At 31.1% G+C, this 15,730-nt stretch overlaps 1 protein-coding gene across 5 annotated transcripts in view; it reads left to right on the plus strand.

Annotated features, from left to right (window-relative positions):
• LOC106679546 (supervillin) overlaps nt 1-15,730 on the plus strand; it is a 394,230-nt gene that overhangs the window by 4,929 nt on the left and 373,571 nt on the right. For 4 of the 5 annotated variants that reach the window (XM_014418757.2, XM_014418760.2, XM_014418758.2 and 1 more), the window contains exon 1: nt 3,123-3,303. The exons of the other annotated variant lie outside the window; for it this stretch is intronic. In XM_014418757.2, coding sequence (XP_014274243.2) covers nt 3,129-3,303 — 175 coding nt within the window. In that variant the 5' untranslated portion in view covers nt 3,123-3,128. Of the gene's footprint in view, nt 1-3,122; nt 3,304-15,730 lie in introns of those variants that run through there. 5 annotated transcript variants of the gene reach the window in all.

Genomic DNA, 15,730 nt, shown 5'->3' on the forward strand with positions numbered 1-15,730 from the left:
CTGAAAAGAAGATGGCCTCGAGATCTTCTCCTTTAGCAATGTTTTTGGAGTTCTATCAATGGGTAGATTCTCCACATGTTTTTATCATGTCATAATATCACTTACAGCAAATTTACTTGATGTGTATATATGTATACAGTTGTAAATATCAATAAATAAATTATTAAAAAAAAAAAAAACTATTTTATTAGTGTAATTTGTAATTCAAATAAAGGTAATAAGAAAATTTTTTAAAAGAATCATAGTATGAATTAATTTTCTTCAAACAACTTCTAAAATCTGATTAGTGCTGTATTTGTTATAGCAAATTATAATCTGTGTAACAAATGCAATAAATTGTCTATTCGTTGACTCCAATTATTACTTAAAAAATGACTTTGAGTTTTCGAACCATCATTGTAATCTTTTGTAAAAGTCCTGTATGAAAATCACAACCAATGCGGCTAAATATACTTAAATTTTCATCGCAAAGCATAAATTATTTTATGGGAACGGGGTTTTTGACTATAAAGTAGGAAAACACAAACACAAAAAAAGATTAATTGTAGGAAGATGTTCCGGGTGGAAGCCAAGAAAGGAACCAAAAATAGCAGAGAAAATACTTATTAGTAACCAACGTTTCACCCCTCCGTCCTTATCTGTAATCTATAGGTTATACGAATATGCATATTTAGGGATTACTTCACAATGCTGCTAAGTACATTTATGAAAAATATATCAAAAGGTTCTCCCTTTTAAGACAATTTCAACTTTTCAATCAATTTTTATAATAGAGAGAACCATTAATTGTATTTTTCATAACGTTAGTGGAATTGTTTTGTTTTTTTCATACCCTCCTGTAATGATGTTATTGAATATTTGGTACATACATATAGGAGGTATGCTATATCTATAGCTGGGTGTTAAGGCATTATAAGGTTAGATGAGGGGTCCAATGAAGGTTGTAACTTGGTTAGCTGACTGGATTATTGGAACGGGGAGGGACCGTTCCGCTGGTTGAATGGTGAAAATTTAGACCTCAGACTTGAAGAGTCTAAGGCCTTCCCTCGTCGAGGACGTCGACTAAGGGAACCGTGCTCTGCCACCTCCCAGGTCTTGGTGGAGGGGCGATCTCTCTGAAAAGTGGGTTGCAGCAGGCCTTCAACCCATCAAAGAATTTAGTGGAATTGTATTTAGCAGTGATATAAATTTTTAAAAAAATATTATATAAACTGGGAACGTAGTAAACTAAACAGTATATGAATATAAATTAATAGAATACTAACTTATATTCTATTATGAGAAAAGAAAATTATTTATTGTTAACCAGCATTTCGCTCCACTTTGATGGCCTTCGTCAGGACTGTCAGATTGAAACAGAAAGGACGACTGTGTTTGTTTATTCATATTGGAAGAAGATAGGTAACCGTATAAAGTGGATAGAAGAAAGACCCGGTGGCGGTCAATAATGGTATCAAAATAGTAAAACAAAACCATTTTTTGTTAACCAACGTTTCGCCCCACATTGCAGGGCTTCGTCAGGCTAGATTGAAACAGTAAGGACGACTGTCAGTAAATAATTTTTTATTTACTATTCTGATACCTTTATTGACCGATCTATCTTCCTACAATAGGGGTATTCATGATGTTGTGTTAAATGTTAAATGTTTTACCATGTTAATTGTTATAACTATAAGATTGTGGGCAGCCCTATTTGAAGTCATGTTAAACGTTAAATGCATAAGAGCCCCTAGCGGATTTTCTCAGCAACTTGTTGTATAAGCCTTTATGTTTATAACCTTCCTTCCAGACCCTCCTGTTATTGTTTACTTCAGTTTTGATTTAAGTAATTAATTACAACATGCCTAGAGTGAGTGAAAAGTGGAATTTGTGTGAAAGTTTAGCTTATGAAATGAAATGAAAAAATAACTTTATTCTGGGACATATGTCCCCTAAGAATAATTACATGGTTCATATAGTGAGATTTTTATCTGGCGAGCGTTTACAAATTTTCAGATAGTAGAATGAAATTACATTGTTTTTTTTCTCAAATGTATCATTAAAATTATCCATTCTGGTTTAATAACAGGGATATGAATACCACAAACACACGAAAGAACTGAGCTGTCACAACATCAAAAATGGCGGCGATCTCAACTGGGCTATTGTGTGACGTCATTCTTCATTCAACAGACCAAGTAACCGACTCTCAGCCATGTTAAATGTTATTTCGTTTTACCACCGTAAAAGAAGGCAATTTTTTTTCGATTTAACATGAGTTTTCCTCATTTAACACGCTTTAACATGTTGAACCAAAGATCATGAATACCCCTAATGTACTTCATACAGTCAACTACTTCCAATACTAATTCTTTATATATCATCATTTTTCAAAACATGTTATGTCTATTCTATTAGTTTAATCATACTTTTCAATATTTGTACCTTATTCTCATTTAACCCTGATGAAGGCATGCTAAGTGGAGCGAAACGTTGGTTACTAATAAACAGTTTTCCGGCTATTTTTCGTTCCTTTTTTGATCGCCAAGCGGACCATCTTAATAATCTTCCAATAAAAAACAAAATAGAATTAAATTAAACCCATATATCACATCTATTTACAGTAGATTTATTTTAATTATAGTGCACATATACATTAGCACTTAATATACAGTATCTATAAATTATACTTTTATTATAAATTTAAAAAAAAAAATTAACTAGATAAAGTATAATGTGTATATAGCAACTTAATACAGTTGGGCAGCACCCCTTTTACAATAAATTGTTTCTCTCTCTTTTACTGAACATAATAAAACAATCCTCTTTGAATACAAAGTGTTTCCAGTAAAAAAACTCGTTTCCATTAAAAGCTCAATTTTTTCACACTTTTATTAGAATCCTAGAGTGTTGCTTTAAGTGAGCAACATTTTTAGTTTTATATGAAAGGCAAAGACGTCGACGTTAAAAAATATATAAACCAATAAAAAAGAAGAAACAAATCCTGAAAGATTAACTTTACAACATATAGGAGACTGAAGTTGTTATTCCGTCAATTTAAAATAATCTTCTAATGTTTGTATTGTTAGTCATGGTACGATTAGTCAGCAGGCAGCGCTGCTAATATTACGAGATCAGTTACTTTCGAGATGTCGGATATCGTGTATCGTCTGCATCTTGTGATAGTCAAGTTGATGAGGGTATGTTCACGATCGGCTTTAGAGGATGAGTTGAAGGATACCTGTGCCGAAGCCGTGGTTCTCATGGAGGCCTTGTTGGATGATCTCAGGAGAGTGAATTATGGAAATAATTTCCGTTTATCAGGTATGCTGTGTAAAAACTAAATTAGTGTCTGTAAAAATGATGCAAAAAAATTCCAAATTGGTTTATCAGGTTCGAAAAAACCTTCTGAAAATGAATATAGACAAAGTCTAATGTCTGTTTAGAGCCTGAATTAAATTCATTCAGCATTGAGGTTAAATAAGAATCATTTTAATTAATGAATTAATGGATCGGTTTTAAAATCTAAAATGAACGTATCAGAAGATAGTTAATTGGTTAACGATAAGTCGTGTACTACGCTAATTTTAATGAATAAAGATGGTCTGGGTGGCGTTCAAAAAACTTGTTAAAGCAGTTCGAAATTATTTATTTCTATTCGCAAATCAGCAATTTTGTGAATTTATGTTCGTGAATATCATACTACTGCTCCTACGAAGATAAACGTTAATTTTAATTTTTTAAATAAACGTTAAACTTAAATTTGAGTGCTGGCAGGCATCGTCACGTGTTATGGTTCCTGGGATACAGTTTTAGTGACATAAACCAAAAGTTTTGTATAAACAATTAGATATCAATATCTCAGTAATTGTTTTGGAAAATATCACCAAAACTATTACTTCTAGGAAGAAAAACTTAATAAGCAGCATTTGAAAACTTTGTACAACATGGTTTGTAGGGTCTTGTTTTTATGGCGCCAGGTCATTGTGGGATCACTGGGAATGAAAAGGCAGACTCGCAGGGCAGACTAGCTATAAAGACAGGCCAAATCGTAACACCATCAACATGCAAAGATGTTATTTCATGGATCAAAGAAATTTAATGGCAAGAGTGGCAAGATGAATGGTTCATCATGAGAGACAAGTTAAGAATGGTCCAACAGACAGCGAAACGTCCAACCAAAAACTGGAATCTGCTACGGAGAGAAGATGTAGTGTAGTATTAACACGTCTTTGGATAGGCCATACTCGACTCACCCACGGTCATCAGAAAAAAAGAAAATGCACCGATGTGTCGCTACTGTGGAAACTATCTAACCGTTAGGCACATTCTCACTGAATGTATTGCTCACGAACCACACCGATTCTCTTCAGATTTACAGGAGATGTTGAGAGAAGATACCACAACAATAACAAAACTTTTTCACTTTCTAAAAATCATTAATATTTACCATTACATATAGTCCAACTGTCCAGCATGGATCAGTGTATTCAAAATGTAATATAGTAATTTACTAACTACGTCAATTCTAATAGCAACTCGTAAAATACAAATTGTAATTGTAAATATGTAGTTGTAATTGTAAATATGTAATTGAAATTGCAAATTTACAATTGTAATTGTAAATTTATAATTGTAATTGTTAATTTGTAACTTTCTCACTTTGTGAATATGTAATTGCAATCTACTAACTTTGTAAGTTCAGTGTAAATGCCCTTAATGGTCGAAACACTTGAATAAATAAATAAATAATTTGAGTCCTGTCCGTGTAACGATTTCAGAAACCAAAAGTTTTGTCCAAACAACTAGAAATCAAGACTTCGTGTATTTAGTTTCACAAATAACAGGAAAACTACTACTCCTACGAATATAAACGCCATACTCTATTTTATAGCACATTATACTAATTTCAATTTGAGTGCCAATAGACACTTTTACGTCAAATGATTCCTGAAATATAGATTTTTAAAAATAAATTTATTAACTACTGAACATCAGTAAACTTTTTATGAAATGTTGCCTTCTAAGATAGTATCTATTAGATTTAAATGGCTCTTTTAGGGCACATATTTTAGAACATTTATTCTACTTTTAAAGACGTTATAGTAGGTTTTCTGGTGTTATAAGTAGTTTTTAAGGTATGTAGATTGAAAAGTAATTTTTTTTAACGATTTGAAAAAGCCGCCATTTTTGATTGGCCATCAAAAATGGTCTGACTAGCAGACCGTTTATTTATTGGCAATACAAGATTTATAAAAGTGCGATCATAATTATCATTAATTCCAATTTTTTTTCAATAGCTCTCGGGCTAATAGACATCATCTTTTTTACAACTTCATATTTATATCTTACTATATTTTACAATGTATGTGTCTTGTTCTCACTTAGCCTAATAAAGCCCTTCAAAGTGGGACGAAATATTGGTTACTAGTAATTTGTTTTGCTATTTTTGTACATATCTTGGCCGCCACTCGGACTATGGTACCACAATCACTTAGATAATAGTACAGAACAGGTTGTTAAATTTGTCTCATTTCACGACACAGATAAAATAAACACCATACCTTAGAAAAAGGAAACACGACTATAAATAATAATTTAGCGCAGAAACTACTGCTATAAATTAAAATCACTCCTTCTCTTGATTACTTTGTGTCGTAAATTTATTTGCTTATCTGAGTTAGATTAAAAAAAAAAAAGAAAAGATAAATGGTCTCACGTATCAGTGTTATTATTGTTATATCTCTATGCATGGGATTAGTCGATTTTTTATTTAAAATAATCCCGAAGTATCTATCATTCATTACATATAGCAAATCACATAAGGTTTGTTTTTTGTCACGAACTTGGGAAATAAAAAAATAAAAATAAAGCAAAATAAAATAAGTGAATAAATATAAAATAAAAAATATAAAAATAAATAAATCTAATTTCAATATGCATATAAACAGAATAATAAATAAAATGGACTTAATCAAACTAAGTAAAATAAATTATATACAATATAAACAATCTGGACCTAAGGATACTCGGGCCTATCCCCGACGCATGAGGAGTAGAGTAGGACCCTTCCAGAACCCAGCGCAGCCCTCTCACTGCGTCACTGGTAATAGCCTCCATTGGCTGAGTAAGTGCACTAAACTCGCAAGCACTCTACATGAACGGAGCATCTGTCCATTGCCACAACTCCAATTGTCGATTTTATTTTACAAGAGGTCTCTTGGCCACTGCCATTTCAACCTTAGAGGTAGTTTGTATATATGGACGGGTGCAACTGGATAAGTATTAGAACCAAAGTATTAGAATGATTAGAAAGGTTTATATGGAATTTAAAATGGTAATTGAAGTTACATTACAAGAATAAAGTTGTTAGAAAAGATTACAACGAAATCGGCCTTGAACTAACATGACCCAAATTTCATATAGCAATAACAACATACGTTATACACTGTTTTCCAGCTAATCTATTCTTCTATAGCCGATAACTTTTAAATAATAAAATAAATGGTACCGGCATCTTTTACCAGATATCAAAAAAATGTTTTATCGTTTTAGAACAGGCTGTAAGATTATTGTGTACAAATAAAAACAGAAAAGTGAGTAATTTTAATGACTCTCAGAATTATGAAAAGTGGCTTATCCCACCACTTTCACTCCTATTTCTTTCACACTAGGTGGCAGGAAAGGAAAAGTAGCAGGTTAGCTATTTTTATTTATTATCGTTGTGGTCTGATCTAGGTTGTATTTATAAAAATTGTTTTAATTTTATTATGGTCAAATATAGTTATTCTAATCAACAGAGATCTTAAAATTAATAATCAGTTAATTTTACCATCTTCATGATCGTTGATGGCTCCATTGCCATGACATGTTTTTTTGGCCAAGATAATAGATGTAAAATTTACAAATTGAAATTTTATTAGTAGATTTTACTTGATAATGGTTTAGTTGACAACTACACTAATTATATTGAGAGCTTTATCTTAGAGTTTTTATTGAACATTTTGGATCTTTAAATTATCTGTTATTTAAGTATTAACCACTTATTATTAAAGCTACTGCAGTGGTTTCCAGCCAGTGGTCCGCGACTCCTGTTTGCTTCAAGTCAAGATTGGAGAGGGACCACACACGGTTTAATATCCGGCTTAGTGGTCCTTCTATGGTTCTATGGTCTACAGTATTGGAAATCAATCTATTCTTGGAAGACATGAGTAATGGGAATTTTTCATATTCTATATCTCAATCACAAGTTCTTTTCTTAGCGAAATGCTATTAGGGTCATACATTTTCAATTTGTTATTGAACTATAATTAGTTGAACGTTGGCAACCTTCTCTGCCCAGTTCCTTCAATAATCTTTTTCTTTGAAGACCCCCTGACGGAGGAAATGATTCACTACGCTCTGACAACCAGCGACTTGTAATTTCGCCCAGCTAATAGCTCAGACAATGGATGCGTCACACCTGCAGTTTCGACAGAACCGATTCCATGGCTCGCCCATGATCTAGATGCAGGTGACCTGTTTACAGATATTAGTGACGTTTTGGCAATAATAACCGTGTATTGGAGTACATTCTTCATCTCTTGACTTCGCTGGAATGGGTTTTAAACTTATATTTATATCAAGATGACTTTGAATTTTTATAAAATAAGGATAAGGAATTGAATTGAAAAAGCGTCTATTTTATTTACATATTTCATACTATATTAGACTGACATGGTTAAATACGTCAGAGAGATTTTTTATGGCTTATCGATCACTGATTGTATTTTTTTTAATTAGTTAAAATAATTGAACTTTGTTATTAAAATTTATCTATAGTTCAAAGCACATCTTATATTTGAAAAATACTTATTCCAACATTTACCATTTAAAATATCAATTTCACTTTCTATCGATGTACATTCAACTAAATATTTTTTTTATCTATGTGACTATAAAATGCTGCTTACTATTAAACACAGCACATGTATATATTATGTCCTTCAGCCAAGATTTAAATACATTTACAATTTAAATTAAATAGTTTACATCTAATGTTAAACACTTTCTGAATTATTTATTGGGCTTTTATCATTTATTAACGTACAGTTTTTTAAACAAGTTATACTGCGCGCCAATTACAGTTATCTTTAATTCTTTATTAAAATTTTCTTTAACTTCATCAAAAACAATATACAGCTGGCTTCAGATTCAAAGGCTTCATCTAATGTACAGCCTACCCTATCCGCTAATTTTATCCATTATTTTAAGCAGCCTTCTTCACTATTAGCTTTATATAACTTCTAATAACCTTTTTAGTACATAGAAATTTTCATATTTCTTTTTTAAATTTTATAATGTAATTTTAATACAACTTCGAGATCCAAAAGATCCTCAGAATAATGTATCACGTTTCAGAAATAATCATAAATAATACAAAAGAGGGTAAATATATTTTTAAAAAATCTCCACATCATTACACTATTATTTAATATCTTAAATAATAATTCATTTATATTAGTAAACATTATGTAATAAACAAGTTTTTTAGAATTATATCAAGAAAAAAACTTGAAAAATCAATGGATGTAATGTCAAGTTCTGAGCATCATTGAGGAGTGATAGAATCCAATCAATTTTTGGATTCTTGGTTTCTTAAAAATTAAATCTTATATTCTGAGTGGGTTAATTTTTTTCTTCTCGTTCAATTACTTAAGTAAAATTATTGAACAACATAAACCGTTCAAACGACCATCATATAATTGTTTAATGGTGAAATTTTTCAGTTTTTGAGTTTATTTTCTTCTCTTTATAACCTTTTTTTTCTCTTGGGTTGATGTATGCGAAACGTTCAAGAGCTTTAATAAGGAGAAGGCTTAAAACAAGTTTTATCAAAGCTGTTTGGTCACTATAGTCCACAGAAAAGGACATTTTTCAATTATTACATAACGACTATTTTGCGCACCTAAAACACTAAAGTTGTATGGCCAAAATCCTATAGAAAAAAAATATTCTTCCGTTCAAGAGATAATTTTTATACTTCTTTATATATTTATTTAAAACTTTCCGGATAGTGATACTAAAATCATTTATATTTTTCTTCTATCTCCATAGACCGAGATATTGACATAATAATCCTCTAATTATAAATTTAAAACGAAATGTTAATAACCAGTTCTATGAATGGGCATCACCTGTGATTTAGGAACCGAATTATTAAAAAGAAATGGCTAACGGAAGACGGGTAGACTCATTGATTTTTGAATTCTACATATCTTGGAACTTTAAAACCATATTTTGAGAGAAATATTTTTTTTCTTTATCGATTACGAAGATTATTAGCAAGCCGAAACAAGGTAGTTAGTATCGAAACATTTATCTACACCTTTCAAACTGCCAAAATTACAATAACCTTTGTCTTATTTTTTAACCTTTGTTTTCATTTTATATACTTAAAATTTCTCTTCATGTTATAAAATACAAAAAAGATCATATTTCTCCCCTTATGTCATTCAACTAGGTTACTCCATAAGTGAAAGCGAAAACTCCAGAAATAATGTTTTCCCTGTAAAGCATTGTCTTCACTCTAAATACGTAGAAAAATGGATGTCAATTGTTAGTAAAATGAGAAAACCTAAACTTTTCAAGTACTAATCCTATAATATATTATTTCGAAGTGATATATTGTATTATATTCTTTACTAAGAAGGAATTATTTATTCCCTATTAACTTTCTTTTTGATAACACGCTAGTAGAATAGAGATATATTAAATACAGAATGACCACAGATAGAGTTATAAAACATATTCACTTGACATTTTGAAGGAGAATGTCCCACGCAACAACAGTGTTGATCTAGCAATCCCCAGGGGCTTACCACAGCAAATATCTACTGACCACATCCGATTACTTCGGTATAGTACAGTTTCGGTTAGGCTCAGGTAATACTGAAATAATAAATCAAATTAAATGATTAACGGTTCGAACAGCAATTATTTTTCAAAAGAATAATAGACATCGAATAAGGAAGAAAGAGATTTTCTGTTAGTCATGCATTTCAGTATTCATTGTTACAGTTCTATAGTATATATTTCTTAGATAAATAATCAGCAATAACAAAGGTGAGCGACAATGATTGAGTAATGTAAAAGAGAATTTGAATTTGTAGATACGTTAAAGTAACTAGATTTATAATTTTTTAAAGCAAAAAAATATAGAAGCAATAAAATCAAGATGAAAGGCAGAAATTTTTATATTTTAAGACTAATTTTTATGTAATAAATTCCTTCCATGAGGTGACCTGGAAACTAAAAATTGACTAAAACCTAAAACTTCCTCCTGTTCTTTATGCATGCGGCCCGTCGGGAATTAAAGACAATTCAAACATTGCTACGAATAAACAAACATTTTTTGTGTAAGACATAATGCACTGAAGTTTCCAAGATTTATCTATATATGAATCCGCAAGTCGGAATAACTCATAACTACTTCGAACATAAAGTCAGTGTATAGAATATCCAATGAGGGAAACCTAAACCTAATCAAACTAAATATAGATATATATATTTCCCGTTCAGAACCTCTGCATACCAGCTAATTTTTCGTTGTAATTTGTTATCAAACTGGCTAAATCGGTCTATAAGCGATTTATTTATTTACATAATTTATAAATAACTAGCTGACCCGACAATGCTTCGCTATTGCTATATATAAGGATGTATATAAATTTAATAAACACAATTGATAGTTCGATATAAATTATTGTATTTAGTTAAAATTAAACATTTACAAATACTTAATTATTATATATGTAATAATAATTCCCTCCTTTATTTACACATGTGACGAAAGTATATGTAAACATCTCTTGGAACGCGAGAAACGTCTCATGGAGAAATACATTAAAGTTTGTTTAAGGAAAGAAGTGGGGGATGTCATTTTTTGTCGAATATGTAGTTAGTACAGTAAGCAGACGAAAAATCATGTCACGTTGTTTTAATTTGATTTAGTTTACAGTTTTTTAAAAGTTTGTTTTCTTCATGATAGATTTCAGGCTTTCGCACTATGATTCTCAACAGGTTCTATATTTTCATGTTTCATTATAAACTGTTTTAAAGAGTATATTATTTTAAACACTGATCTAATGTAGTATGGACGATGACATATGTATACCATTAAAATGTAATAAAATCCAAGAAGAGAATTTTAGAAACGTCAAAAAAACAACGGCTAGCTGCTAAATTAATTCAGTTGGGTGATTTAAATTCCACTAAAAAAGATATTTGATAGCTGATAGTAATCTCTGACGTGACGAGACGATGATGTGTGAATCAACCGACCCTCATCTATTTGGGCTCAACAGATTGGATATGTTTAACTGGGAACCTTTAATGGCTTCCTTGCTAAAAGGCCTCTTTGTAAGGCTTCTCATCAAATTATTTTTATATCATTCTATAATGCACAATAAATTTAATTGTTTAAAATACATAATAGCTCTGTTGTTGAATGGATCCACCTATACAATGAGGAACCCTTTTACATAGTATAATAAAAAAAATATGGTAATGGTAAAGATAACTTGTTTTGCTTGAATAGCGGCATATCTGATTTTTTTTTTGTTTAAGGTGTTCTAAAGATTGTACTGTAGACTAGAGTTGATTTATAACTACCCTAATAGCTCTATAGTCTATAGGACGACCATAGTAAAGAAAATATTCACAGTCTCAAGTACTACCTTTGTAATATGTTCATTTAAAAAAAAAAAAAAAAATTGTAAGATGTGCAAAGCAGCAAATAGTTTAAATCAGCACTTCAAAATATGAAGAGAAATTTTTAGAAGACACCTAGATAAAAGAAAATAGGACAGGTATACTACTTTTAGCACAGTTGTTATTTTCGAACTCTTTCGCTAATGTATTTATTTATTTTTAAACAATTGTCAGGAAATGGGTCGAGCCGATGAATGGACCCAACGACCACGTGATTTACTTGTGTTACTGCTTTTGTAGTAATACTAACTCGTTCATTTAACGAGCTTATTAGCATAAGCTCATACACTATACATTCGAAGTATAGTTTAAACTGAATTTAAATTATTATCTATTCAAATATTTAAATACATATAGTGATAATTAATGAACCAAATCACGTTTTAGTATTTTATACTATATATATATAGTCTATTATTGCATATATATATATAGCTCAGTGATATATGTAGCTCAGTGAGTGAGGCGCTGTACAATTAACTCTAGCCCCCGGGTTGGAATCCCGCTCTGGCAGATAATTATTTATTATCTGTAACTCAAGTCGTGAGTCAACCCTGTGGGTTTGGAAGCCTTTGTAGGATACACTCAGCCACTATAAAGTTGGTACCCATTATTGAGGAAAATCTCGCGGTTGAGCGCGATCTTGAACTGTACCATTATTATTATATATTATATCACTTTTTATTCATCAATCTATTTGATGAATTTGATATAGAATCTTATCATTTCAGAGAATAAAAAATTTAAGTGCTCGAGGTTGGCGAAGTAATTATTTATTCATGGCACAATCACGCCCCACCGAGAGGGGTTAGATTACAGCACCAATTTTTGTTGTTTTAATCAGTAGTGACATATTTTGTATTTTAACACCTCTTACTTTAAAGTAATACACTCTCAGCTTTTTCAAAAATTGTTTTTAATAAAGAACTATTATTTCTTAGAAATTAACTATTTTTTTTTTAAATTTCTTATTACTAATTTTCTTTGTTTGTTTGATCAAGTTGAAAATTGACATGCATTATTTTTATTTTTTTCCCATGCTAGTACGCCACTGATCGTACTCAAAATGACAAAAAAGGATAGTACAATGTCAACAAATAAACTGAACTTTCCCCAATGATGATGTGATTACATAACGGCCAATGTAGAAATGAAACACTAGAAATGATGTTTAGTTGGTGAATAAAATATGTTAGTTATCAGTGCATAAAATTAATACTTCATAACACAAGTACCGACACTTTTCACAAAGAAATGAAGCAGTGAGTCTTATTGGTTAAATTAGACGTGTTGTTGTAATATGTTTTTGTTTCTAAAAACATACCACTGCGAATTGATAAATGAAAAAACTAATATCTTTAATAACAAACCACTAGAGAGCACTTAGACAGAGAATTGTATGGCATATTCCGTCCCACATGGCACAATCTCACCTCATTTTACGGTACTGAACCGCACACAGCTACAGCGCAGTTTTGAGCTCAGCCATGCCATAGCAAGTCTATACACTCGTGTTCGACTAATCTATCGCGTGCCTGACTTAATTCAATACACAATTTCGTCTATGTATTTCTTAATGTTTTCTAATATTAACACGCATAGCCATGCCTACAGGTAGACCAATTGTGGTCGTTTGCAAACGAGGGAGACTTATTGACTTGTGAAACCTGTTGATTCTCAAATCCAATCAGTGCCTAAGGGCACTCCCACTGCCGTTTCAATTACTATTCCAACGTCTGCTAGATCTTATCTTTCCTTCTTAAAACATATTTTATTCTATGTAAGCTTACCGTCGATATGAAAGATCAACAGTTCTTAAAATCAATCAATACTATTCTTTTTTCTCTTTTTGGGGTAGGTGAAATTAAGTTTTTAAAAACATATTCTCATGTATCTAAAGAGGGGTGTTTTATCAAGTTATGAAGTATGCATGTTTAACTGATATGACCTGAAAACACACCCTCTCGCCTTCTTTTTCTCTAATGTAGGTAAAATGCTCGTTATCTTTACCTCAGGTAAACTAGATACCCGAACAAGCACCCCTGTTGCCCCATTACAACTAGAGGTCTATTTCTACCTAAGTTGGACTATTAGCGACGAGTCAGAGAGCACGTGCAAAAAAAATCGACATTAGCTAAAGAAAAGCACTTTTTTTATTCTTGATAGTATTGCTAATAAAGATAGGGGAGTCTGCCTATAAACTGATAAAATAAAACTATTTACAAACTGTTTGCTTTTGCTTTTGTTTTACTTTGCTAAAATATGATCCCTAAAAGAGCTATTTACGTTCTATAATTCTTGAGATATACTTTTTTATAAAACAAAATTTCATAAAAAATGTACTGAATAGTCTTAACAGTTAATGAATTTATTTTGGGAAATCTATATCTCAGGAATCACCAGATATGTAGATGTATATTAAAGTTAATTAGCTACAAATTAATGAGCTACAAAGTAGCTTATGACGTTCATCTTCATAGGACTAATAGTTTTCAAGATATTTGCCAAAATAAATTCACAAGATGTTGATTTCTAGTTGTTCGGGCGAGATGTTTGGCTTACGAAAAATAGTATCTCAGAAACCATTACACGAGCAGACACCTGGCAGCACTCAAAGCTAGTTGAGTGTAATAAAAATAGGTTCATGACTAAAACAAATTGATTTAGTTGTTCGGAAAAAATTTTGGAAAATCGATTTTTTGTAGCTTTGCGACTATGATTCTAAACAGTTTATTATTCTAAACAGTTTATTCAATTTTATCACTTAAATATATATTGAATAATTGTGAAACACAGTTATACAGCAGTAAAACATTTTAAAATTACTAGAAGCATTGTTGTTTAAGATAATTATATTCTCCCCACGGATAAGGAGTGTTCTTGAAAATTTTATTTTAAATTTAAGCTTTTAAGATTTTTTATTAGATTTTTTCCTTCTCATTCCCAAGCTACGTTATTTTTTAATCATTTGCTTTATCTCTCGGCTTTTTAAAAATCATTTCATAATCCTATAACCTCTATGGAAAGGTTCTCAAAGAACAATCATCCATTGTTGTTTTGACGTTCAGAAGATGAGTCTCCTGTACTAAGGGCTGTTGGAAAAAAAAATATATAAGTATGATAATGATAAGAGCTTCTCAAATATTTAATTAAAATTTTAATACTTTTTTAATGATTACGTAAAGATATCTTGTATACATGAGCGTAGTGGCTCAGTGGTAAGGCACTGTGCTGCTAACTTCAAGGACCCGGGTTCGAATTCAGCTATGACAGATAATTATTTATTCAGTTACGGTATCTGACAGACAATCCTGTGGGTTTGGGAGCCCTCCGGGGCCTTACCAACTTCATAAAGAGGGTATCCTTAATTGGGGAAACATCTGATGGACAAGCGAGATTCTGATCAAATCCCGTTGCACAACAGTTGATCTGGTAATAATACTTTCTTACGTAGTATTGAACCTCTGACCCTTCATGGAATTGTACCGTTACAGATTTATTTATTATCTAACAAAACTAAATCACAGATATCAATCCAAATGATGTCGGACCAGATGAACTCTATACGGTTCGTTCCCGACTGTACCTAAAATTAATTTTTAGTTCTATCAGCAATGGACAACTACCTAGGCCTCACCTATCAAGTTGGTACTTGATCCATATATACACACAGAGGAAAATATGGCAACAGAAAAAAATCAATTCCTTGCTCAACCGTTGATCAAGTACTGAGCTCAATATTCTTCAAGTTGAATTTCCCGTTTAAATGTATCATTACAAATCATTAATTAAAATTTTTTATCCATTTTTACAACTAATGCGTTTTAATAATTATAAATACCAATAATAAACCTTTATGTAACTTGGTGAAGATAAATTCATTCTGGATAAAATAAATTATAAACTGCTGAATACATAGCTGATAACCAATAATAATTATTTTATTTATAACTAGTGAATTTTATTCATAATGGTTTTATTATTTTAATATTAAGCGAAT

Source organism: Halyomorpha halys, unplaced genomic scaffold (genome assembly GCF_000696795.3).
Source record: "Halyomorpha halys isolate HHAL.00 unplaced genomic scaffold, Hhal_1.1 Scaffold208.1, whole genome shotgun sequence".
Classification (NCBI taxonomy): domain Eukaryota; kingdom Metazoa; phylum Arthropoda; class Insecta; order Hemiptera; family Pentatomidae; genus Halyomorpha; species Halyomorpha halys.